The 23,537-nt window shown below is 40.7% G+C and overlaps 2 protein-coding genes across 6 annotated transcripts in view; one reads left to right on the top strand and one right to left on the bottom strand.

Moving 5' to 3' along the window:
• Positions 1-8,026: 8,026 nt before the first annotated feature.
• Positions 8,027-13,123, bottom strand: dhrs7cb (dehydrogenase/reductase (SDR family) member 7Cb). Its single transcript, XM_019864437.1, has 7 exons — positions 12,916-13,123; positions 11,417-11,573; positions 11,119-11,231; positions 9,938-10,148; positions 9,763-9,855; positions 8,494-8,655; positions 8,027-8,385 (listed from the first exon to the last, which is right to left on the bottom strand). Exons 2-7 carry the CDS (start codon positions 11,568-11,570, stop codon positions 8,177-8,179), a joined length of 942 nt encoding a protein of 313 aa, XP_019719996.1. The 5' UTR covers positions 11,571-11,573; positions 12,916-13,123; the 3' UTR covers positions 8,027-8,176.
• A 1,315-nt stretch (positions 13,124-14,438) lies between these two features.
• Positions 14,439-23,537, top strand: part of LOC109512607 (myosin phosphatase Rho interacting protein) — a 37,787-nt gene continuing 28,688 nt past the window's right edge. For 3 of the 5 annotated variants that reach the window (XM_019864464.1, XM_019864463.1, XM_019864466.1), the window contains exons 1-2: positions 14,439-15,460; positions 23,173-23,250. In XM_019864464.1, the coding sequence (XP_019720023.1) occupies positions 15,338-15,460; positions 23,173-23,250 (201 nt within the window). In that variant the 5' untranslated portion in view covers positions 14,439-15,337. The remainder of the gene's footprint in view (positions 15,461-23,172; positions 23,251-23,537) is intronic. The other 2 variants (XM_019864467.1, XM_019864468.1) reach the window with 1 other exon arrangement.

Raw genomic sequence — 23,537 nt, forward strand, 5'->3', positions numbered from 1 at the left:
CCAACGAAAAATTAATACAGATGAACAAGATGCTTTTTTTTGTCCTGAGTTGTGTTCTTGTATTTTTGAAGAATTTAAATTTGATTTTTTTTTTAATTAAAAGATACATATTGGTAATATTTGGGACTACAGACATAGCAGTGTTCTCGTTTTCAAGAGTTTAAACAATGGGACTTTCATTTCATATCGTTGTCACGGTTGATTTGCAACAATTGACCCGCTTTCAGGGCTTTACTGATAATATGATGTAACACATATGGGATTCTAACCCTTATTTGCATGTCTGGTCACGGAAGGGGTGTACATTTAATCAAAATGTGTCATGTACAGCTGTTGATCCCACACCCCTCAACTAATACATCTCCTACAACTCGATTAGCACCCATCTCAAATAGGATAACACTACATTGCTAATGTATTTACTTGGATTGCATCAAATTTGGGCACCAGGAGAGTCTGTGCTGATGAGCAAGAATATATTTCCATTTCTCTTGACAAAAAGTCAAATCAGCACGTCAGATGGTATTGGTAGATGATAATTATTTTTTGCATACAGATAGTTCCCAAAACGTTGAAAGCCTCAAGCAAAATTCAACACTCAATCGATTTTCAATACATCCGCATTTTAACCCAATGGTATCTACATCCGGCAAACTCGATTCTTCTGACTTTGGTCATGACAATAGTAAATAATTTGTAGTTGGAGACTGATGACCTTGTTCATGCAGCCCTGTCTGTACCCTGGGTTTTTGCCTCAATAGTCCATAATAGGACACACACATACGGACGCATACCGGTATATCTATGGCGACATATTTGACGCTCACCAACAAGGTCTACAATGTTCACCTCTACATAAACAACAAGCTGATGATCCACACGATATGAATAAAATCAAATTAAAAGTGGCTCCGTACTGAAAGACATTACAAAGGGCTACCCGACTCCAACAAATAGCGTTTTCACTCCGCCTTCATTTCACTGAACGTAACAAGTCTCTTAAAATGCGCCATTGAATGACGCCCAATTCTAACATTACTCGTCTTGTGTTATACAGAAAATAATCCCTTTTGTGCTTTTGTGTGTGTGTGTGTGTGTGTGTGTGTGTGTGTGTGTGTGTGTGTGTGTGTGTGTGTGTGTGTGTGTGTGTGTGTGTGTGTGCGCCCGCGCGTTGGCATGAGTGAACTCTGACATATGCTACTCTCACATAATGGTCAATCAGATGCAGGCACTCCCCCCTTGTAGACAACAAACTGGCACACACACACACACACACACACACACACACACACACATTCAATAGCCGCGGGACTGTGTTTGTGTGAACCGAAAACAGTTAAAGGCAGAAGGCTAATGAGGGCATCACCCCAGCTATTATCGAGGACATCCACAGGAGGAACAAGCTTTCCGTTGTCAACTATGAAATGTACACTGAAGAAAACGCAGTTCCGACAGACAAACGAAAGTGTTGTCATGGAGATCCAGTGTTGCAAGTTGTTTGAATTTAAATCATATCCAAATGACCAAAGACAGTCTCGCCATGATATATTCTCTAATCCTCCCAAAGAGGCCACAGCGGTTTGCTGTTATTTCCCGTTACCAGAGAAGATCAGAGACTGCAGTCTCTGCATTGATCCTCAAGTCCCCTGAGTCCCGCACACATTCTTCCAACACCCTGTGATGACTATTGTAGCTGAGCCCCCATTAGGAGTGATAACAATCCCAAATTCATCAATTAATAATAGGGTGATATAGCAATGCATGAATCCACTGTCGCGTTGCTTCTGTCAAGTTATTGTTGTCTTTTTGACGGCGATGCTTAAATATCGCACAATTTCATGTCTTCCTGCTATTGTGAAATGCAAATAACCTCAACCGAATAGCTCCTCATAGAGAATCAGTTGGACTCTTTTGCACCGGCTACAAAAAAAAAATGAAAGCTGAAATATTGAATATGTAACACATAAGTAAACATTGACGTTTTTTTATTCAATCCCATCTTTTGTTGTCAAAGCAAAATAATAAGAACTGATTGTCCAAGAACTGACCATACGCTTGTGGTTTTGATATTTATACTAAATATGCCGTACAGAAAAGTATCTGTAAACACGGGATTGTGGTTGTGGCCTAATTACGAAAGCTATAAGTACACTCTTCTCTCTTTTCTGAGAACAGATGTTATCATGTCTCACTGAGTTGCATCACTTGACACGACCATAAAACTCCCGTATGGTCAATGATAGTAGACATAAAGAACAAAGTCTATCCAACATCCTCAAGTCACAAATCCAAAATAACCCAACCGGCCTGCAGCAACGGCACAACGCCGACCAATCACAACGCGTTTCTTCGGAAGAAACACAACAGCTCCCAGTGCCTCTTTTCATAGCCAGTGATCCGAGACCTGTTAGTGGCTAAGTAAAAGGCACACACACACACACACACACACACACACACACACACACACACACACACACACACACACACACACACACACACACAAAATCTTTTAGTGAGTACATAAAGAAATGTGTTGTCAAGCTGTATGCTAGGGAATAAATAAAAAGTCTTCTTAACCGATAATTAGGATTCCTGCTTCTGTCCTCTCTTAACATCTTTGCATGCCTTCTTCGCTACCTCCCAGATCTTTCTTCTTTTTTTTTCCAAAGCCCCTTATTATGCCCCTCTGCACTCCCTGAACTGGACCTCCCTCGGGACTCTTTACAGTGCCCAAAAGCGGGCCAAAAAAAAAAAAAAGTCTCGGGCCGTGTCTGAAAGTCCCATTTAGAAATTGTAAACTTATTAAAGCTAAAAGTAAAATCGGATAACAACATAGGGAATATAATTGCCATCAAACTAATATGAGGGGGTATATTGTGTGACAAGTGTTTTAGAGAGGCAATTTTTATTTATGTACCACCCTGGTGACACTTTTATGGAGGTCACTATCCAAGGCACATTAAATATAAACAAAGTTCATTCAAGTGAACTTGTTGCATTGTTTTTACAAACATCTGATGTGACAGTTTGACCCACTGATCATTTCTATTTCCAAAATTGCCTGTAGGATTTTTTTTTTCCTTCTTTTGCAATGACCTTAGAAGTTCATTCATACATTCATTTTCCGATCCGCGTATCCTCACAAGGGTCACGGGCTTGCTGGAGCCTATCCCAGCCGTCTTCGGGCAGTAGGCGGGGGACACCCTGAACCGGTTGCCAGCCAATCGCAGGGCACACACAGACGAACAACCATCCGTGCTCACAGTCCCACCTTGGGACAATTTAGATTCTTCGATTAACCTGCCACGCATGTTTTTGGAACGTGGGATAAAACCGGAGTACCCGGAGAAAATCCACGCAGGCCCGGGGAGAACATGCAAACTCCACACAAGGAGGCTGGAATTGAACCTCTGCACTGTGAGGTCGACGCGCAAACCACTGGGCCACCGGGCCGCCTCCTTAGTGGTTCATTGCAGGAAGAAAAAGGCGGCACCGCACCTTGACTGGCACCTCTTTATTTGTTGGTTTGTTTCATTATGTCGGGAATCATTCGTGTCGTCAACTGTATGTTCATATTTACCGTGATTTACCACTTCACAGTGAAATGGGAATGTGCACAAGTGTGTTTTTTTCTCACAAAGAGCAGATGTGAGGTTATTCTCCACCATCAAAGGAGCACTCAGATATGATCCTTGATGTGTTTATAGTTATGCTCAAACACACATCAGGCTTCTCGGTCATTTTGAAGCCACACAAGTTATTTTCCCGTTCCCTAAAATCCAATCAAGTTCTTTGAAAAGCTCCTGACACTCATGGCGCCTCTCTAGGTCAGGCAATGGAGGCCTGGAAGGTGAGGAGCTGAGCTGGGGTCAAGGCATCCAGCATCTAGCAGGCTTAGAAATCTCAATTTAAACCGGTGCCCCTTCTGTTTCATTAGCTAGCCGCTCCTCCTATTATGTCCCTCCAGCCCCCATTTCTCTAATTCAGGACCAGGGTGAGGCTTGTTTGCCTCAATATCAGCAGAAAATTTTGGATTCTTTTGTGTACTGTTCTCCATCTCCCCAGCCAGGTAGGATTCCTCAAAATCCTGTTTGTCTGAGTCTAGAATTGCAGCACACCCAATGACCCTACTCTAATTCCTCTGTGTCAATATTGTTGCATTTGGACTCCCATAGCTCTCATATAATATGCACAAAGCGCCACGGCTAAATCAAAACTCAATACACTCGAGATGAGCAAATTGCCATATCATGTTGCGGATTGTGATCATCGGTGTTAGTCCGCAATTTACTTGTGCTGAGTGACAGATTTCTCATTACATATGTAACCATTATGTATTAAATGTAAAGCGTGTGGCCCAGGCAAGGCAAGGCACCTTTTGCTACTGTTTTAGCGCATTTGCTTCATATAAATAAAAAAAGTAATAATCATTCATTAAAAAAAAATTGAACCAAAAGAATCAAAGATAATTTAAAAAATAAACTAAAGAAATAAAATGTAACTTAGTAAAACTACGAAAAGAACGAACAGTGCCAGAAAATTGGATTTGGATTTTTTTTTGGGGGGGGGGGTTGTTTTTATGCTTTCAAAGACCTCTGTCATAGGTGTTTTGGGGAAAAATGCACTGTAACGAAATTCTGGAAATGTACTTTGATTTTACAACAGTATCTTGCTGTTGTTTTTTGTATAATAATTGTAAAATATGTCTGTCGCATGTAAATTAATAGTTAAAGACGTCAGTTAACAAGAACACCAGAGAAGTGTAATTTAACTGCATAAAACTGTGGATGGTTGTAAATTTCTGAGTATCTACCAATATTGAAAAAAAAGCTCAGTGGTTCATTTTAATGCAAAACGATGAATAGTGATGGGAAAATGAAGCTTCAAATTGGCTTCATGAACCAGTTGTATCTATTGACTCCTCTCAATGGCATTCTCTGTTCAACATTTGGCACACTAAAATGTCATTTCTTACATCCCTTAATTCAAACCAATAGAGCCATCTTGAGAAGTCAAAAAAATTAAACAACTGGTTTACGAAGCAAATTTGAAGCATTATTTTCCCATCCTTATTAATTGTCAAGACTAGACACAAGGATGGGAAACACTATTATTTTTCAAACTTTTCCACATCATTACCTCAAAATGGGCCGTCGGAGGTACACTTTGACCTGATACTTTTTTTTTCTGTTAGCACAGACAGGCGAATGGTGGTGTGCTGATGTTGTTGGATTTATTTGTGAAAGGCTTAACGTAAAAGTACAGGAAGGTACATCATTTAAGTAAAATATCAGAAACGTGAAACACTGGAGTGGCTGTGCTTCAGGCAGTAGCGAGGGTTGTCCTGTAACCGAAGGGTCCACTGTTCGACCACACAATACATTTATTTATAAGAGGCAGATGATCAATAGGGAGACTCCAACTTTATTAACATCTCCAGCTTGACCCGGCCTAATCAATATTAGGCTGACATAATAAAAAACAGCAATAACGTATATTCGAAACCAAACCCGAGCACACCTTTGTGGTTCAAGCATCCATATACAGTTGCTTTTCTTGCATTTGCACACAGAGATTTAATCTGACCAAGTGTAAACCTTATTCCCAGAATTTTGGACGGATTTTTTTTATTTTATTTTTTTTTATCCCTCTTCCATATCCGCTTGTGAAATAATTATCTCCATGGTCCCTCTTGATTTGAGCGGCATGAGAAACGGTAGAGTAGCTTCTCTGTCCACATAGCGAGAACATTGAAGGATTATCATTCCAAAAGTCTTTAATCTGCGACAGGCGGCGCAGTTTAGCTCTCACGGAGTCTGTTGTGGGACTGAGAAACTGTTTCCGAGTTGACGTGGTATGAGATGCAATGCATGCTGGGATGTTTGAAGGATTAAGGCAAAGTTTCTCTTGCAGATTAAATATGTGTAATCTTGAAACCAAACAACACTGGGGGATTAGGAGGTCTTCCGTGACTAACAAAGAATGTGACATCTCAAGAAGACATAGAATGCTGTGATTAAACCTTGAAAGAATAGTTTAATGCTACACTGAAGGCTTGTCAAAAATGAAATCTGTAAAATTGTTTTGGCACGCCAACATGTCACTAAATCTTGGGAGATTAAAGTAAAATTACCGAGGATCGAAATGATTCATTTACTGGCACTCCACTTCCTTTTTTGTTTCCTTTGGATTTTGCTTTGATTCCACCACATGGATCGCAGTGATCTCAAAAGGGGAACTTGTGACGACAACCATAGAACCGGAAATGGAACTGTCCCTAATTGCGTAGCAACCGTATTATTGTCATTTTTGTGTGTGTGTGTTCATGCTCTTTCGTGGAAAGCATGGCTAGTACATCTCACACACACTCACACACACACACACACACACACACACACACACACACATTCATAATAAACAAACAAAAAAAAGTGTTCTTTTTAATTTACGATACAGGATATCGTTGAACAGTTTATCCAGTGCCATAAAGGACGATGCATCCAGCCAGACAAAGTGAACCCCGCCATGCAGGCATTACTGTAATAATCAATGGAGCAATAAAATCTAAACTATCAACCGATGGTGTAAAGTAAGAGCCGGGCCCCTATGGTGTTGTATGTGAAAGATTAAGGAATCATTACAATGGCCTCCGCATAACCTCCATAAATAAGGTTTGTGTCAATAACCTGGGCCTTAAAAATTGATAAGGGTGATCACCTCTACCGTGGAAAGACCATTTCGGAGCTGCACGTGTCCCTATGAGGCGATTCTCATATATAAGTCATGACGCACATTCAGGATGCATCGCTTTCAATATCGCTTGAGGACAATCGTCTTCGCCGTGTTTGGGCCTTATCAACATATTGCTCATCAGAGAGCTGAGAGTGATGACTGGGGGAGCTATTATAGGCAAAGATCATTCAAAGAAATGACTGCACACTTCGATACATGATTCTGATCTGAATCTGATTTTTCACCTTGAGTGTTGGTGTTAGTTTGTCTCTCTCCATGCGTCCATGCGTCTATTGTTTTGCAAAATCTTGCAATGAAACACATATGACTTGGCTGTTTCTGTCGTGCAAAAATGCCAATTTGGAGAGTCCAGCTGAGCGCTCGTCAGAAATCGTTCCTGTTTGACACTCGCAAATGTCATCGAACTGCATTTATTCATGGGAATATCACAGGCACATTCCTGTCCGGAGGCATGGAGACAATGGATGTTGAACTCCCAAGAGGACGGTGACCTAGAGGACAGCTTCCCGCTTACCAGCTGGACTTCATGTCCAAACACACACACACACACACACACACAAAAAGGAACATATATGAGTTGCAGTCAGACATGCATTATCATAAGGAACATCAATCGGCTAAATGTTCCATATAAGGAATCATCAGACATCACCAAGAACTAAGCATTATCCTAAAATTGTCACCTCTGCAACAGAACAATTCCAGAACAGACTGATGAAATGTTTGATCAGTGACAGATAATTACTCTGATATTAGTTGCATACATTTCCGATGGGGGTGAACGTCGTTGACGAACAACATCGTATTGATGACAAAATGACTCCATGTTTTGTTGATGTTGTTTGTTTCATGTTATCGCGATAAATATGCAACGATAGCAGCGATTGAAATCTACCAAACTGAAGAAAAATAATCAGTATACATTTTTAAACTAACATTGGGAAAAATCACTATTCTGTTTCAAACAATACCTGCACTATGTATTATAACTACACGTTCGACGTGAACCAATGTTAGCATCTCAGCACACGGAAAACTTAACCTTAAAAGGGAAACGCTTTGCTGTCACCTAGTGGTTCGTTAAAAAACACATCCAGGAAATATGTGTGCATATTATTTCAGTTGTATCCTTCGTTAGGATTTTCTGAGAGGAAAAAAAAACCCAAATTACATGGCCAATGTAATGCAAATTTGTGAACTTTAAATTATGGATCCAGTACAGTATTTACAGTATTGACAGACAGACATATGTGATAGATTTACAAGTACAGTATTTGACCACCTACAGAGTTTATTTTAATGGGAAGAGGCTCTATTTTATGTAATTTATTTTGCAAGTTACAAATCACTCATTGCATTTAATCAAAGCAAAAGAACAAACCAAACTAGAATGCTCTTTGTGTTATTTTCTTCAGCCTTTCCGCTACTCCATCTGCTCAGCCAAGACAGAGTCCTTCACTCCAGCACCCAGGACAGCAAAGAGAAAAGAAGGTAGCAAAGATCGGAGGTGAACTGCCACCCTGGGAATGGGGTGAGACAGCACAACTTCCTTTCTCTTCCGGTTCACCGTTCGCATAATCTCATCGGCCAGGACTGAAGGACGCACCCCATGGGCCAGCTGGTTGGCAACGACTATACACAGTAGCAGAGCAAGCACATTACAAACCGCGTTGCTTTGGAAATAATTAGGTGGAGTTTCCACTGAACTATTGTCACGCGGTAACCTGTTTATCTACTCACATGCAGCCAAGCTGTTTGGCTTGGAGGCATGCTTCTCTGGAGATGAGGGAACAGTGGAATCGATGAAAGTGTGACTGATGGTGCTCACGGTGATCCCATACTCCTCCACCTCAGCCCGGAGGCAGTCAAAGAAGGCCTGCACTGCATGCTTAGAAGCTGCATCTGATTGATGCAAAGACAAGACACACCGATCCTATTGCACATGCATGAGGACATACTTTTATACCTTTTGTTGAAAGCATGCCCTCAGTAGGATTTCAAAGAATGTCATTTCTGAAGCCTTCTGTGCATTTACATAAACCACCGGAATGACCAATTTTCCAAATTGATTCATGTCACTAATTAAAAGATGTGTAGAACTCTCTGTCGACAGCACCAAACAGATTACAAGTGTGATTAATTTGCCCATGTGATCGAAGCAGTGGTGGTCAACATTGAAATTGGGTTTCAGACTCAATGTGCTGCCACGCCAATCTAATCTGCCGAGGACCTTGAGAATTGGTTACGTTGGACAATGCAAATTAAACTACATTATATGAGCAATGAGACTGTTTCTTTCACCAATCAGATTTCACAGCTCGCCTGCGATCGCATCAATATTTTTCCAATTTCTCACTGCATGATCAGAGCAAAACCTGTTCCAGCCAAGTTCTGCGAGCAAAACACACAGAATCAGAATTCTATGTGCGGCTGCAGCAAGTGGCATTTCTTTTCACCCGCCAACCCCACAGCCACCCCCAAATGCCATGTGAAATGTGTTCGTATTGGCATCTGACATGTAAACTATTGGCTTTGTTTGGGAAATTTGCGCCCCCTTGTGGAGTCATCTTCCATACAAGGGTTGGAAAAAAAAAAGATGGTGGACGTGTAGTTTCCTTCTTAGGGAATTATGGGAAATGTAGTTATTTATCGTATCGCTGACCACATTCGCTTCGTCATAGTGACTTTCCTCTTTTTTTGACTCGCCTCAAGATACTTGATTGACTGTTTCAAAAACGTGTTAAACCTATGTAACGTGGGGGGGGGTGTTCAAATGTATTCACATTAGATACAAAAGTAAAACTATGATGAGGGGGCGAGAAAAAAAGCATCTTTCAATATGGCGCTATTCAGTTGCATGTTTTAGCTTTATTTTTGTTTAATTATAAAGAATCGATGAAGTCGGGTAAGTCCCTATTGAAGCCCGCGGTACCAGTTTCACATGCAATGCATACATGTCACATAAATTGCAATTATTCCCATATTCTGTTGTTGTAATTTATAACTCACAGGAACTTCTGAATGGGACAGCCAATCTGCCTTGGATGCTGTTGACCAAGATAATATGTCCTGATCTTCTTGGAATCATGGTGGGAAGTATTCCTGCCACATTATTAATTAGAATGAGATGTGAAAGATGAAAACAACCGCCGTGAACATAATACACTAGGAACATGCACCCCACCTTTGGTCAAGGTGGTTGGGCCAAAGTAGTTGATGTCCATGATGTTTCTATCAAGTTCTAGGGAAATGCTCTGCACTGGAGCTTTGAGCTTCATGCTGCTGTTACAAATCAACACGTCCACGCATCCGTAAGAGTCCACCATTTCAGTCGTCACATCCTCCATGCTCTCCATGTCACTAAAGTCCAGGATGACCAGTTTGGGGGCAAAGGTCTGTGAAGAAACATAATTTTGTTGCTTAATATACTGGATCTGATTTAGTGTGCTTGCTGCCAGCGTTTCTCAGTACTTCTCATTCAGTCGAAAAAAAAAAAAGTGGTTCTCATATTATTACACAAAAAACACCACGTTCTTGGACAGCCCCAAAGCATGAATCACAAAAAAAGAAAACATACACTCTGTTACAGTGCATGCAAAACGGTGCCAATGAAAGTGGTCATTGTGTTGTTACAAAGTCAGCCAAGTCCATCACTTTTAATAAAGGATAAAATAACAGAGAAAAAAAATATTTGAGGAGTTAATACTGTGATAAAAATTTAGTTAACAGCTCCAATTCCCAGCTACTTGGTGGGTGGAAGCCTCTAAGAATGCCGTTTGTTTATATAAAGTGCTTTACATGGAGTAAAAATGAGTCATACAACAAAGACAGGAGTTAGGTGAAAGTTTCCAAATGAATCTGAAGACTTTGTTGAAATATGGTCGAAGTATTCAATGTGTAATCATGACTAATATTTTAAATATTTATTTTATTTGTTGATACATTCTCAATTGTTTTTTTTTTTTAATCTTGTACTATTGTCCATTTCGGTCCATCCAACATTTTGTGACCCCTGTCTGTGAAAAGTCTCACTTACTAACATCTTTTGTGCCACGTGTAGTCCCGTGTAAAAGATAGAGGACAGCTTGCTGTCACAGAGGATGTCCTGCCATTGTGTTTTTCAGAGTAGGAAGTGGTGATGGGGGGGCGGAAGGGGACCGAATGGAGGATAATGATGAAAACAAGGATACAACCTGTTTAACCTAATGTTAATGTTGTGTAATGTTCATTTGGGCCATTTCGATGAAAGTAATTTTCTTCCCCAAATTTCCAACTTCAGATGCCATTTATTTTTTTCAACTAGGAAGTTGGCCAACAGATTAAATATAATCAAATCTGTGCAGTAAAGTATTGCGTTTGCCTCACCTCGCTGGGGTCAGCTTCATTTATCAAAGAGTCGTACAAAGACTCGAGCTTATCCCAATTATCTCCACACAGGATGAGCCTGGCTCCGCCCTTATGGAAGAGATGAGCGCACTCTGAGAGACAACAGACATTAGTTACTAAGGAGAACAATGGGAATGAGATGGTGAGAGTCAAGTAGCCAAAGCTAACAGGCAGTTCAAATATATTTATTGACCTTGTGCATTTCAATTGTCTTAAAAAATGTGTGATTCCTTAAACTAATAACAAATTTATTCGTCAGGTAACTGAGATCATCTACCATTTCCAACACCAGACACGGCGTCAGTGATCACCACCACTTTGTTCCGCACTAAAGACTTGGACATGTACTGCATGACCTCATTGTAGATGTAGTATAGTCCTGCCGCCAGGACAATCAGCAGGGGCAATGCCATCACTGAAGGGAAGACCATTTTCTGTAGAAGAAGGAGGAGGTAACATTGTGAGACCAAAACAATAACAACCTAGAGCAGTGGTTCTTAACCTTATTAGCGGTACCGAACCCAACCAGTTCATATGCACATTCATCGAACCCTTCGTTAGTGAACAACAAAAATCTGATTCAAGAAGTGTTCCTTCAGTTTTGCCGGTACAAGACGAGAGTTGCTCAACTTGGCATGACAAATCATCCAGATAGGATGCTGAGTCCCATCATGTTCCGTGATCCATGTGAATCCATGTGGTACATATTCGTCCGACCACTTCGTTTTTTTTGTTTTTTTTTGCTTAGCATAGCATGTATTAAAACATTCTAAAAAAAAATAACACTACGTACTATCACGACAGTCACACATTGACTACTGAGCGAACTAAATTTCCCACGGCACCGATTGGACAAGCAATGTAATGTGATCATCTGCAGCCAGTGATGACCAAGCGGGCGTGTCATAACTAATTGACATCTTGAGTTGGATGTGTCTAACCCTCCATGGCAGAGGCTCCGTTGAACCCCTGAGACCGATTCACCGAACCCCTGGGGTTCGATCGAACCCAGGTTAAGAACCAGTGCTTTTGAATTTATGAAGAACAAAACACATCAAGTAATGTGGCCATACACAGAGTATGTTTTGGACATTGCACACTTTTAAATGTTAGAAAAGGCTGTACACCACTCCTTAAAGCAATTCTGTTTTTTTTTTCCAATGAACACTGACTGACCAAATACATATATATAATACAACAAAAAACTGTTTATTTTAGTCAACTCAGGGTCAATTTGGTCATGTTTTTTTTTTTGTATAATCGTTGACGAAGTCAACTGAGTCGACTAAAATAAACTTTTTTTTTTGTGTGTCTAACAAAATGTTTCTTTTTTTTGTTTTTTACATGAGCCATTTAGAAGCAATGCCCTGCACACTTTAAAGTGTGTTTCAGGAGAACAGCTAAATATATTCTGGACAAGCTCCTGCCCCAGAATTCCTTGCCCTGTGCCACCTCTTAAATACTGTTATTGGATATCTCAAGATCACACTTGCAAACACTGGATTAATGCTGTTTTCTTAATTTACTTAATAAATATTTATATTTTTTTCAATACACATACTAATGTAATATTGATAATTAACTCTGACCATACACAATTTGACTGCCACATGATTGGATCCCTGATGGGTTAGAACATTTTGTAAGCACTACAACCACGACGCACACACACAAACACACACACACCCACACACACACAGCCCTGATGGGTTAGAACATTTTGTAAGCACTACAAACACGACGCACACACACAAACACACACACACCCACAAGCACCTGTAATCCTTGTTATTCTTGGTGCAGAGATAATGCCTCAGTAGGACTGGCTGCAGTTTTTTTCCAACTTTCGTTAGGTAACAGCAGCCCTTCTCCTCCCTCGACATCCACCATCCATTCACTCCACCCTTGCTTGTCTTTCTGACCCACTGGTGTCCAGTAGAGCCTGTTGCTTATAATAGCCACGGCTGGAGTCAGCCATGAATGCTCACATATGGTGCACAGTAGCTATCTGAGGTATGTTCCCTTGGCTGGGGAAGTGTGTTATACTCCAGAGAAGATTACTTTGAGAGGACAAAACTTTTAGTTTGTATTTAGATACCATTTGTGAAACCAGTTCTGGAATTTTTCTAACAGACTTTGAATGTTTAGAGACATATTTGAAGTCATCATACATTAAACGGTTTATTGCTATTAATTTAATTCTGAGAGGTCCGAGTTGTGAAGAAAGACCCAGACTACACTGTCCATCTTCAACCTGACTTCACTCGACAATGGTGAACCCCATGGAGACACAAAACTTAAATGACAAGATTACAAACATATATTTTTCTCTCTTTATTTATTTATTACATTAAACTGTGATTCCAAAGGAACTTCACACAATGTGATTTGAACTGGCTGCGTGAAGATATGCCATTATTTCCCTGCATGAAGTCATGTGGTGAACTGTATGAAACACTTTGAAGATGAGATATTACTTTATTTATAGAAATAAAGTAAATTATTTTTTATTAAATGCTCGGGAAAACAGCTAACAATTTATTGGAATCCGAGAAGGCTAAGTCCAACTTCCTACCTTCCTCTTATGCAGCATTATATTGCCCTGCACTGCAACGTGAGTAGGCCAAATCATTTCTTTGCTGATTTGGAACAATAGGCAGGACAAACATAGTATCTCAATTATATTAACATTTTGAGTGAGTTGATTTTTGTGAAAATATGTCCACAATTAGTTCTTGCACTTAATGTTAGTTTCTTGTTTAGCAATTTTGTGAGATCCTTGACTGTTAATTTTTATACCCTTTGCACTGGAATTGTTGGGTTTTTTTTTGTTTGCTTCAAACTTTTGTTGTTGGGTTAGCTTAGCAAATTGTTTATACATGCATTGAAAATGTACAATCAAAAATGAATGATGTTAAGAGCACGTATTTTGCACAAATACACCCGGTTAAGCCCCTCCAGCATTTTATTTAATATTCTATCATGTATTTGTAAATTCTTTTCTCAGCCACCCTTTCCCACCAGGAGAGAAAAAAAATCATTGGAGCCGTTTCTGGTGCACATATTTTGTCCATAGTGTACAGTATTTAAAATTGCATTTTTGTCATACATCTGTTTCGACGATCAAAAGTTGTGACCCCCTCCAACATTTGAATTTCCCATCCTTGCCCTGGACAGAAAAAGAGTTACAGATTCGTGATTTAAATAGAATAGAATAGAATAAACTATTAGATTTTATCACGCTCACTCTACTATGTTCTGTCTCCGGATGGCGACATTGAGCAGATCTCGCGAGATTTCCGAGCATTCCAGGCTCTTGAGCCAACTCGCTCCTCATCAACCCCCTCGCTGCGTTTGGGAAAGAAGAAAATACTGTAAACCTACTGCAGCTAGCCAAGCTCGTTGTGGAAGCAATCCTTAAAACATTTGTTTTACGGCCATTGACGGGCTCCGCTGTATTCTCTTTGCATGCCGACTTTTTATCTTGGAGAGAAAAGGCAACTGGAGTCATTTGGTGTTTTGTGAAAGTCATTTTTCATTTTCTATTAAGATAAGTGAAGACGCCGACCGGGACAGGACAGCATTAGCGTCTCTGCGAGCGAGCAGGCTGGCTAATAGTTAGCCTGGGTGAACTTCGCATGGACCAACGCCTGCAACTGGGATAATAACCTGCTGTCTGACCGCAAGGCCTTTTTTCTTTTTTTTCTTTTTTTTTTTATTTCACTTCTTCACATGGAAGTTAGGTGTCGCCTGTTGGACAGTACCATTTCGAAGTTTGATGCCCATACAAGTGTGCTAACTTTATTTTTGTGGCTTACGCCATCACGTTATTGATTTGGAGACCTAGTGGCGAGCTAACAGGACATTAGCCTCCTCTCGTTCGCTTTTGTGGTTGTGAGCCATTGACTGAGAAGCATTCATCACTGATTGAGTGATGAGCAGGGTGGCTTGATGGCAGCTAATTATTTCTGGGCGAAAAGGAATTGGACAAAAACAACCAGACAGGGAACGGTATAAGAATAAGTTCTAAAAGAATTAGAAGCCGGTTTTGGTCATTGTTTTAGGAAAATGCATGGGAGCGCCGGGTCGTTTTCAAAGTTGCAGTAGAGGCAAGTAAACAGCAGGATTACAATTCCACTGCTGATTAAAGTCACCCAGAGAACATCGGGCAGAACGTCAGTCACCAAGGTGAAAGACGATGTCTACCGCGAAGGAAAATTCCTGTCGGAAATTCCAGGCGAACTTTTTCAACAAAAGCAAATGTCAGAACTGCTTCAAACCACGGGAGTTGCATCTGTTGACGGATCAGGATTTAACACAGGTACGGAAATGCAAATATTTTTTTTCTCCGCCTTTCTAGTTTCACATAAATGTTAATACTTTAATAATATGTTGTGCTCAATGAAAATAAAGTGCCAGGTAGTGGCTTTGGCTGCTTTTCTAACCAATAATGGCAAATTACTATTTGTATATTACCAACATTGTTGAACCAATTAAATGTATTGTTTATACTTCGTCCTCACCCCGTTTTATTGACAATGTGTTCATGTCTAACAGTGTTTATGACAGAAATAGACATGAAGCCAAAATGCACTTTCTGCAATGGGAGATTTGCCAAATCAACTAACCAATGGATAATGTGCAGAATCAACTGTATATCATTTCAAATTTCACCTGACATATCCAGATTTTTGTTTGTCTTTGTTGTAATCTGTTTGCCTTTGGTGTGGTTCCCAGGGGATGTAGTACTCGTGATTGCCGTGACAAAAAGATGATCAATTGTTTGCTGAAGTAAGACTTGGTTGAAGGATCAGTAAAGATTTGAAGTTGGGGCAGTATCTTCAGCAGTCAAGGCATGTTTTGAGCTGCTCTTTCGCTCTCTGATCATTAGTTTAGTCTCTGGTGTGTCCTGTAATTGATCCCAGATGATGAGGCCATACAGGATGGGCCCATGACGACGCTTTAAGTGCCAAAAAGCAAAGGCAACGTCAGCATCCTCTTCTCTCCTCGTCCAAATGCTCAGGAGCAAACACTTTATTGGTGGTTAGCGTTTCACATATGATGCGGTACTCCATTGTTAGAATCTCTGTTGAAATATGTTTGGTAACGTGCATATTTTTAAAAAGGCTGATGACTTTGCGTTCCAGTTGGATCCTTTTGTAAAATCGTTTGAAAATATTCAGAGAATGTGTTAAATGTCTTGTCACTATACTTTTAGACCATTTAGAGTCTTACTGATTGGAAACCAAGATGCCTTTCTATTTTTTCAATTTATTTTTGGGTGGGGAGGGGAGGTCAACTCAAGGCAAAGATTTTCTTTCCACTAATATGTTCTATGCGCCCCTACTTGTGTAAACACGGTATCCTGATTAATATTGTGTCTGTGGAATAAGGATTAACCATATTAATCCATTTCTATCAGTCTCGGGGCACTGCAAAAACAAACCACAAAAAGTCACCATTGTACTGTAGAAAGGCTCGCTAACGTGCGCTTGTACGATATGCTCATGACCAGGCCAGTTTCAGCATATGACAAGTTCGTTCGAGAATACACCTGTATTTCCGTGTTGAAATCGGAATATACTGTATCACGGCAGCTTCATCATCATCGTTGTCGTGAGTGCGTACACAGACGTTACATTGGTACAACAATATTTTTGTGTTATTCATTGATCTTGAGGGATCTCAAATCTATTTTACATGTTTAAATGTGTTTGTATGGTTTTGAAAGGTTTGCTTGAGGGCCTTAAAAAAAAATGTAAGTGCCGGGCGTCACCATCAAAGTGGGAATTTTTTCCTTACGGGGGACTGAGCCGTCACCCATCCGTGCTTGCGTCATGATGCAACTGTGGCCGGTCACAATTCCGCCAACCAGCCCGGTCTCCCCTGGAGAGCTTTTGTCTTTTGAAACGCAATTGCATGCAAACGACAAACCATATAGATGTACATTTAAAACCGTGTCACAGACGGATAAAACTGTGGAAAAAAAAATTGGATTGTGATGGAAAGGCTCTGTAAGAAATCCCCTTTGATAGAGAGAGCGCACATGGAAAAGCCATATAAAAAGATGAGCACTGAATGAAAAGATAGTACCCGATATAAATGATGTGTGCAGGAATGCTCGAAAAAAAGATCGACTGTCGGGGGTTGGACTCTGGAGAAGTGCTTTTATTACAGTCTGAGTGTTTCAAAATGAGTTATAATACCTCCGCAAATTCCACCTTTCTGTTTCCCTTTTCACTTGGTTACTTTTTTTTTTTTTTCCTAACTTGGCAGCCCTTTGCTTTCGGTTGAGCTTTGTGGGATCGATCACACAGCCAGGGCGAAGGAGATGGGAGGCTGGACAGTGATGGAGAATGCTGTCTGGCTCAAGTTGACATGTGTGTGGGAGAGGTGGGTAGAGGGCCTGCAGGGATGCGATGGGATTCGATGAGTGGGAGACGGAGTCACGTGGAGAGAAAGGAAGTATGTGGGTTTGGGAAATGGGAGGAGAGGTCTTAGTGGCTGCTTTTCAATTTAGGTTGTAAAATAATCGAGCATATAAATGTAATCTGGACCAAATGTTTCAATGCTTTTTTTTGTTGTTGTTGTTGGGATGCTGATCATTCCGATTATTCTGAAGTGACTGATCTTCATGTTTGTGTGGGCTCCTTTCAAGTACGTCTTCCTTTATTGTGATTGAAGTTGTCCATTAGCGTGAGTTGGAATGGTTGCATGTGTCTCTGAACCCTGTAATTTGACTGGTAGTTGGATGTTTACCACCCAAAATTGGCTTGGATAGGCTGTGGCTACACTGTGACACCGAACAGGATAATGAGTATGCAAAAGAATGAAAATACTAGTCTCAATTTCATTAATGAAGTAGATATTCCATCGAAAGAGAACTACAGTATATAGTTGCTCTTATCATTGATTTTGTGAGTCCATCATCAGTCCACTTGGCCTTTTTTTTTTCTGCCGTTTCCTGGTCTCCCTCTTTCATGGCATAAGTCTATCATTAAAGTCACTCATCTTTAGGAATGTCACAACATCTAAACCTCACGGTTTGGTTTTATCACGGTATCAATCGACAATCATTGTGATAATCGTGAGGAATAAAGAAGATTCCACGCCACAGGTGTGGTGGAGATACATTCTGCTATCATTGCAGCAGCCATAAAGATGCTCACAATAATTTGAGAGGTAATCAGTTCACTAATTTGGTGGTATTTGTTTTTTTTAAATGTATAATACAAATGGGACTTTGTACTAAACGTGATTCCTTTGCTTAAACTGGAAGTAAAATTAAAAACAATTCATATCCATTATGTGCCCCCACGTGTCTAGAAAAAGAATTCTGATTAATCTTGCCTTTGTGGAATAATAATAAAGCAGATTAATCCACCAGTTTTCAGTCATGCAAGGAGCCCCCCCCCCCCCCCCCCCCCCCCCCGGCCCTCTCCATCCCGCTGTCGACTAAAATTGATGTCACAGTGCCCTTGGGCTCACATTGCGAGCGTCATGTGACCAAACGCAGAAAACAGGTGTGCTGTGATGTGCGCAATGCAAGCCCAGCGGCACTTTGCCGTCATTTAAAAAAAAAAAAATGTCACCCTCTTCCGTGAGTGGCTGAAAACTGGTGGATTCATTTTTAATTAATATTTCACAAAACTAATATTAATCAGTGGACTGTGTACTGTGCAGAATATATTCATAATTCTGTGAATTATTTTTTCCAAGGCAGGCTGATTGAACATACTAAATTGTCCCTATGTGTGAGCGCGGATGGTTGCTCGTCTCTGATTGGCTGGCAACCGGTTCAGGGTGTTCCCCGCCTATTGACCGAAGACAGCTGGGATAGGCTGCAGCACCCCCACGACCCTTGTGAGGATAAAGCGGATCGGAAAATGGATGGATTACTGATAGCAAGTTGTCCAGGCCCTGAATGAGCAAAACACTCCCATACCATGATGCTCCACCATGCTCCTTAGGCAGGATAAGGTTTCGATATTGATGCCATTTGTTTTTCTTGCATACATGGCATTTAGTGCCCCCCCCCAAAAAAAAACACACAACATGGACTAATAATTTTGTCACATCTACACGTTTATAGTCCTAACCTATAAAAACAAAAGCGAATTAAACGTATCGTGTAACACAAACATTCAACAAAAATGTAACATTTGACATAAAGTGACAATTTATAAAGTCAAAAAGTCGCAATAATCAGGATTCTACCTTTGGTCAAAATGTGATGCGGATTTCTGGTTTAGGGAAGCCATTTTAAACTAAAAAGAAAAAAAAAACTGTTATATGCTGTCAACACTGGTTGCGTTCAGAAATGCCCGAACACCACTTTGAGTGTGTGTGTGTGTGTGTGTGTGTGTGTGTGTGTGTGTGTGTGTGTGTGTGTGTGTGTGTTCAGAGAGGCAGGGCGCGCTCCACTCCCATTAATTTCCGAACGCAGCCTATGTTATAAAGCAATCAGCAGCTCATGCTTGAACTCTTTTCATCTGTACTGCCTGACGCACCGGGCTTTGAATAACTGAACACGGGTGAAGCAGTGCATGCTCTGAGCATTTTTCCGAACGCACCCACGATTAGGGAACAGGGATTTTTGGTGCAATCTGAGCTGTACTGTTTTCGGTCTCAGTTTTTGTAAAATAAATTTCCCCCTCAAAATGCGATTTATACCCAGAGCAACTTATACCTTAGTGTATGTTTTTTTTTTTTCTCTTCCTAATGAGGCATTTTTGGACTGGTGCGATTTATACTTCTGTCCGTAAAATACGGTACTTGGCAATGTTTTTTTTTTTCTCAATCAAATTGGCTTGTTAAAAACATTTTTCTCTGTGGTTTCTCAAATTTTTGAGACTTTTTTTTAACTGGGTTTTGAACATGTCCAACAAAACCATGCAGTACAACATTACACACAGGCATATTTTTGTTAGAACTGTAGCCGAGTAAACCATCTCTGAATCAGAGTTATGCTTTGTCTACATCCAGTCAAGCTTAGTGCTCCCCGACTTGGTGTGGAACAAAGTGTTACTCCACAAAAGGTGCATTTTATTTGATTTTCATTTTAATTCACTTGGTTGTGCACTGTGAAAAATAAACAAAAACAAAAAAAATGATTGCTTAAACTACTACAATGTATACTAGCAGGAGTACGAAAGATGAGCCGCGATGGAGCGGGCTTCACGATAATATAGAAGACAAAGTCGTGTCGCTATTTCTGCCACTGTTTCATGTGGTGTCTGTGATTCCAGGTTACTTCCATGCTACCTACAAGTTACCCTTTGGTTCATTGAGGATAAACAAGCTTAGACACGCGAGTGTGTAAGAGAGAGCGAGATCGCTGCTTCGCTATTGCATGCCTGTAGTGTGGTGCCCTGTGGTTAAGGAAAGCCCGTACGACTTCTGTGATGATAAAATAAAGCAAATTTTAGTCTAAAGTACTAGAATTATGTTCATATTGTCGTCTCAAGGTGAGTCAGGGTTGGAGACTGTGCAGAAATGTGTAACTTTCTGCGAGGTCTTCTTCAAATGTGTATTTAGCACCCACTGGCATACTGCTCAGTTTATGCTTGATGATTTAATCAAACACAGTGATAATTATGATGCAGCTGTTGGTTTGCCCAACTAAGTAAACTTTGTCTTGGGGTTACCAGTTGCCAGGCTGTTTGAATGAGTTTTTGTGCTACTCTCGATACGGCATTCATGAAAATGGGGTTGAATTAGAGTTATGTGCTCTCAGGGGTTCAAGGTTGCACAAAATATTTTTTTCTGCGAGTTTTGAGTCTCTCAAACCTTATGACATAATCCAAAAAGCCTATAAAAATAAAGGGAGGGAACTCTATTTGTCCTATTTTTTTAAATTGAATTAAAATTCTGTGTACCCTGTAATTCCTTGCATCAAACTGAACTCTTCCAGCCTCTTTCATCATACGCAGCACGATGTTATGTTAACAGCGTCTTATTATCAGCTTCTACTTTAAACTTTCCTGGGTGTCCCGTGGATGGTTGAAACTGCCAAACATATAATCACTGGAGAGAATTTTTGGGATGCCCCGGGTCTGCAGTATGTCATCAAATGAACAAGCTATGGCTTGGTTAATGTGTCAACCGCAGCTCTGCCGCCAGAGCTGGATAACTGATGAAAGATATCGAGCAGACTATGCTTGTATCATAATGTAGGCCGTTTTTGTATGTAATGTTGAGACTGTATATTGTCAGATGTACTGCAGCTTAAACTTTTCCTCTCCGCAGACCACAAAAAGATATCTCGAAAGTTATCACAGTTGGTTGTTTGACGCATTCATATAGCGTGGTTCTTGTTTTATTATGCATTGTTTGTTGGCTGTTTCCAGACATTTTATGACTTGAACGCTAGCTATTGTTTGGGAACTTTTTGTCGTCATCGTTTCTGCTAAAAATTGGCCCACTGCTGACATCCCCACCCTTGAACCACCGTGGCCAATTGTAAACCACCGAGTGATAATGAATGATTTGTATGGGATGCATTTTACAACACAAATTCGCTACATAATGCCGTCAGGTCAGGTTAGGTCAGGGGTCGGCAACCCAAAATGTTGAAAGAGCCATATTGGACCAAAAAAAAAAAAAAAACCCAAAAAACAATTATGTCAGGAGCCACAAAAAAATTAAAAGCCTTATAATGCAGCCAACACATGCTGTGTGTATCTATATTTGCTATATTAGCCTACTATCAAAATGACTAAATTGTCTTTTTTTTTCGATCAACCAACCTCCCGCGATCGACCCATTACCGCATACGCACGCACTTACACACGCATGCCAAAATGAGCAACAGCCATAACGGCCGCTACGATGGACGAAGCATGGGGCGCACTTTTGCAGCGTGTTAACTATCGTAGCTAACGTGTACCGTTTAAAAATGCTTCTCTCGGCCCTCCGGATTTCCATTCTTTGCCAGTACCCTGGGTGAATTGTATATAAAATACTTTTTTTTTAATAACAGCCACCTGCCTGGCATCCTGCCCTGCTAATAGAAACGTGTGTCGTTGGCTATGATGCAAATCTTCATTGACAGAAATGTTGAAATTTCATATTTATTCTACACATTTTTACAGCATCGGAGAACGTTAAGAATGTTTGTATCAAGTTAGTCCTCCTACAGAAACCATATTAAAACAAATAATTCCCTCCCCTATCTTTTTCCTTTTTCAAGAATTTTTGAAAAAGCTCCAACGGAGCCACTAGGGCGGCGCTGAAGAGCCGCATGCGGCTCCAGAGCCGCAGGTTGCCGAACCCCGGGTTAGGTCCTTGCATTTCATTTCACTCTTGACACAACCTTTACAAGTTCAAGCACGATATGTATAGGCTCTTGGCAAGGCATGTGGTTGACACGTAGCAGACAGCGCCCGGTATTATAATTGAGTTATGATCACACCCGGATTCAAACGATCAGGATCGTTATCCAGCTTCTGCCGAACTTGCGGAAGAACTCATTTGAATCAGAGAACAGGGAGACATAAACATCCAGGATACCGGCCCTCAAGTACTGTAATTGCCCACTCCCGGTCTAAGATGTTTTTTTTTGGTGAGTGATCGAGCAGGTGTTGTCGTCATAATTGCTTGTTGAGCAAGCCTTAACGGAATTCACACACCTTTTGAACTATCGCATGAAGTAAATCTGTGGTCAAACGAGTCCAGAAGTAGAATCCTGAGCATATGGTGAGATGTATTTTGTTTATTTTAAGTATGCCACCAGTAACTCGATTCATCACACGGGTTCTCGTTTGCCCCTGGCGAAACTGGAAAAAAAAAAAAAAAAAGGCTCCTAAACATTTCATCAAACAGAGTTGATTACACTCAAAGCTCTGCTGGTTTGTGCGGCTTCGAAACGCAACTCAAGGGCAGCTGCAACATCTGGAGCCCAAAAGGCTTCTCGCATATTTACACCGTCTCCCATCCCCCTCAGCTTGCACACTCTTACCAAGTTTTAATTATTACCTAAATGGCTCTCTTCTTTTTTTTTTCTCTTTCTCTCTCCCTTTCCCTCGTTTACAGGCTAAGCCGATTTATGGTGGATGGTTGTGCTTGGCTCCTGAGGGAACCGACTTTGACAATCCGATGCAGCGTTCGCGGGTAAGTGCGTGCACTGTATCTGAAGATACATAAAATCCGATTTCAGCCGTGTTTTACACAAACGTCAAAGGTAAATCACAAGCCAATTTTGCTTTTTTTTCCCCCCTCACAAATTAATTCCGACTGTGAAACTGTCACCATGATGAAACCATTGTGACGAGCACAAACATTTTTTTTACAAAGTCACATTTGACAATTAGTGGTCATTGTGGTGAGTTTGTTCACTTTCATTATTCCGCCCTGTGTACACAGCAAAATAGTCCCCTGAGCTTGATGCCACAGCCACC

The sequence above is a fragment of the Hippocampus comes genome, unplaced genomic scaffold (assembly GCF_001891065.2).
Source record: "Hippocampus comes isolate QL1 unplaced genomic scaffold, H_comes_QL1_v1.1 scaffold267, whole genome shotgun sequence".
Taxonomy (NCBI): domain Eukaryota; kingdom Metazoa; phylum Chordata; class Actinopteri; order Syngnathiformes; family Syngnathidae; genus Hippocampus; species Hippocampus comes.

Excerpts from the sequence above, each read along its gene's own strand:
- dhrs7cb (XM_019864437.1), bottom strand. The coding sequence starts at position 11,570 with ATGGTCTTCCCTTCAGTGATGGCATTGCCCCTGCTGATTGTCCTGGCG. Across the intron at positions 10,149-11,118 it reads ATGAAGCTGACCCCAGCGAG|ACCTTTGCCCCCAAACTGGT; the intron begins GTGAGGCAAACG and ends GTTTCTTCACAG. Across the intron at positions 8,386-8,493 it reads GCCAAACAGCTTGGCTGCAT|TCGTTGCCAACCAGCTGGCC; the intron begins GTGAGTAGATAA and ends TACTGTGTATAG.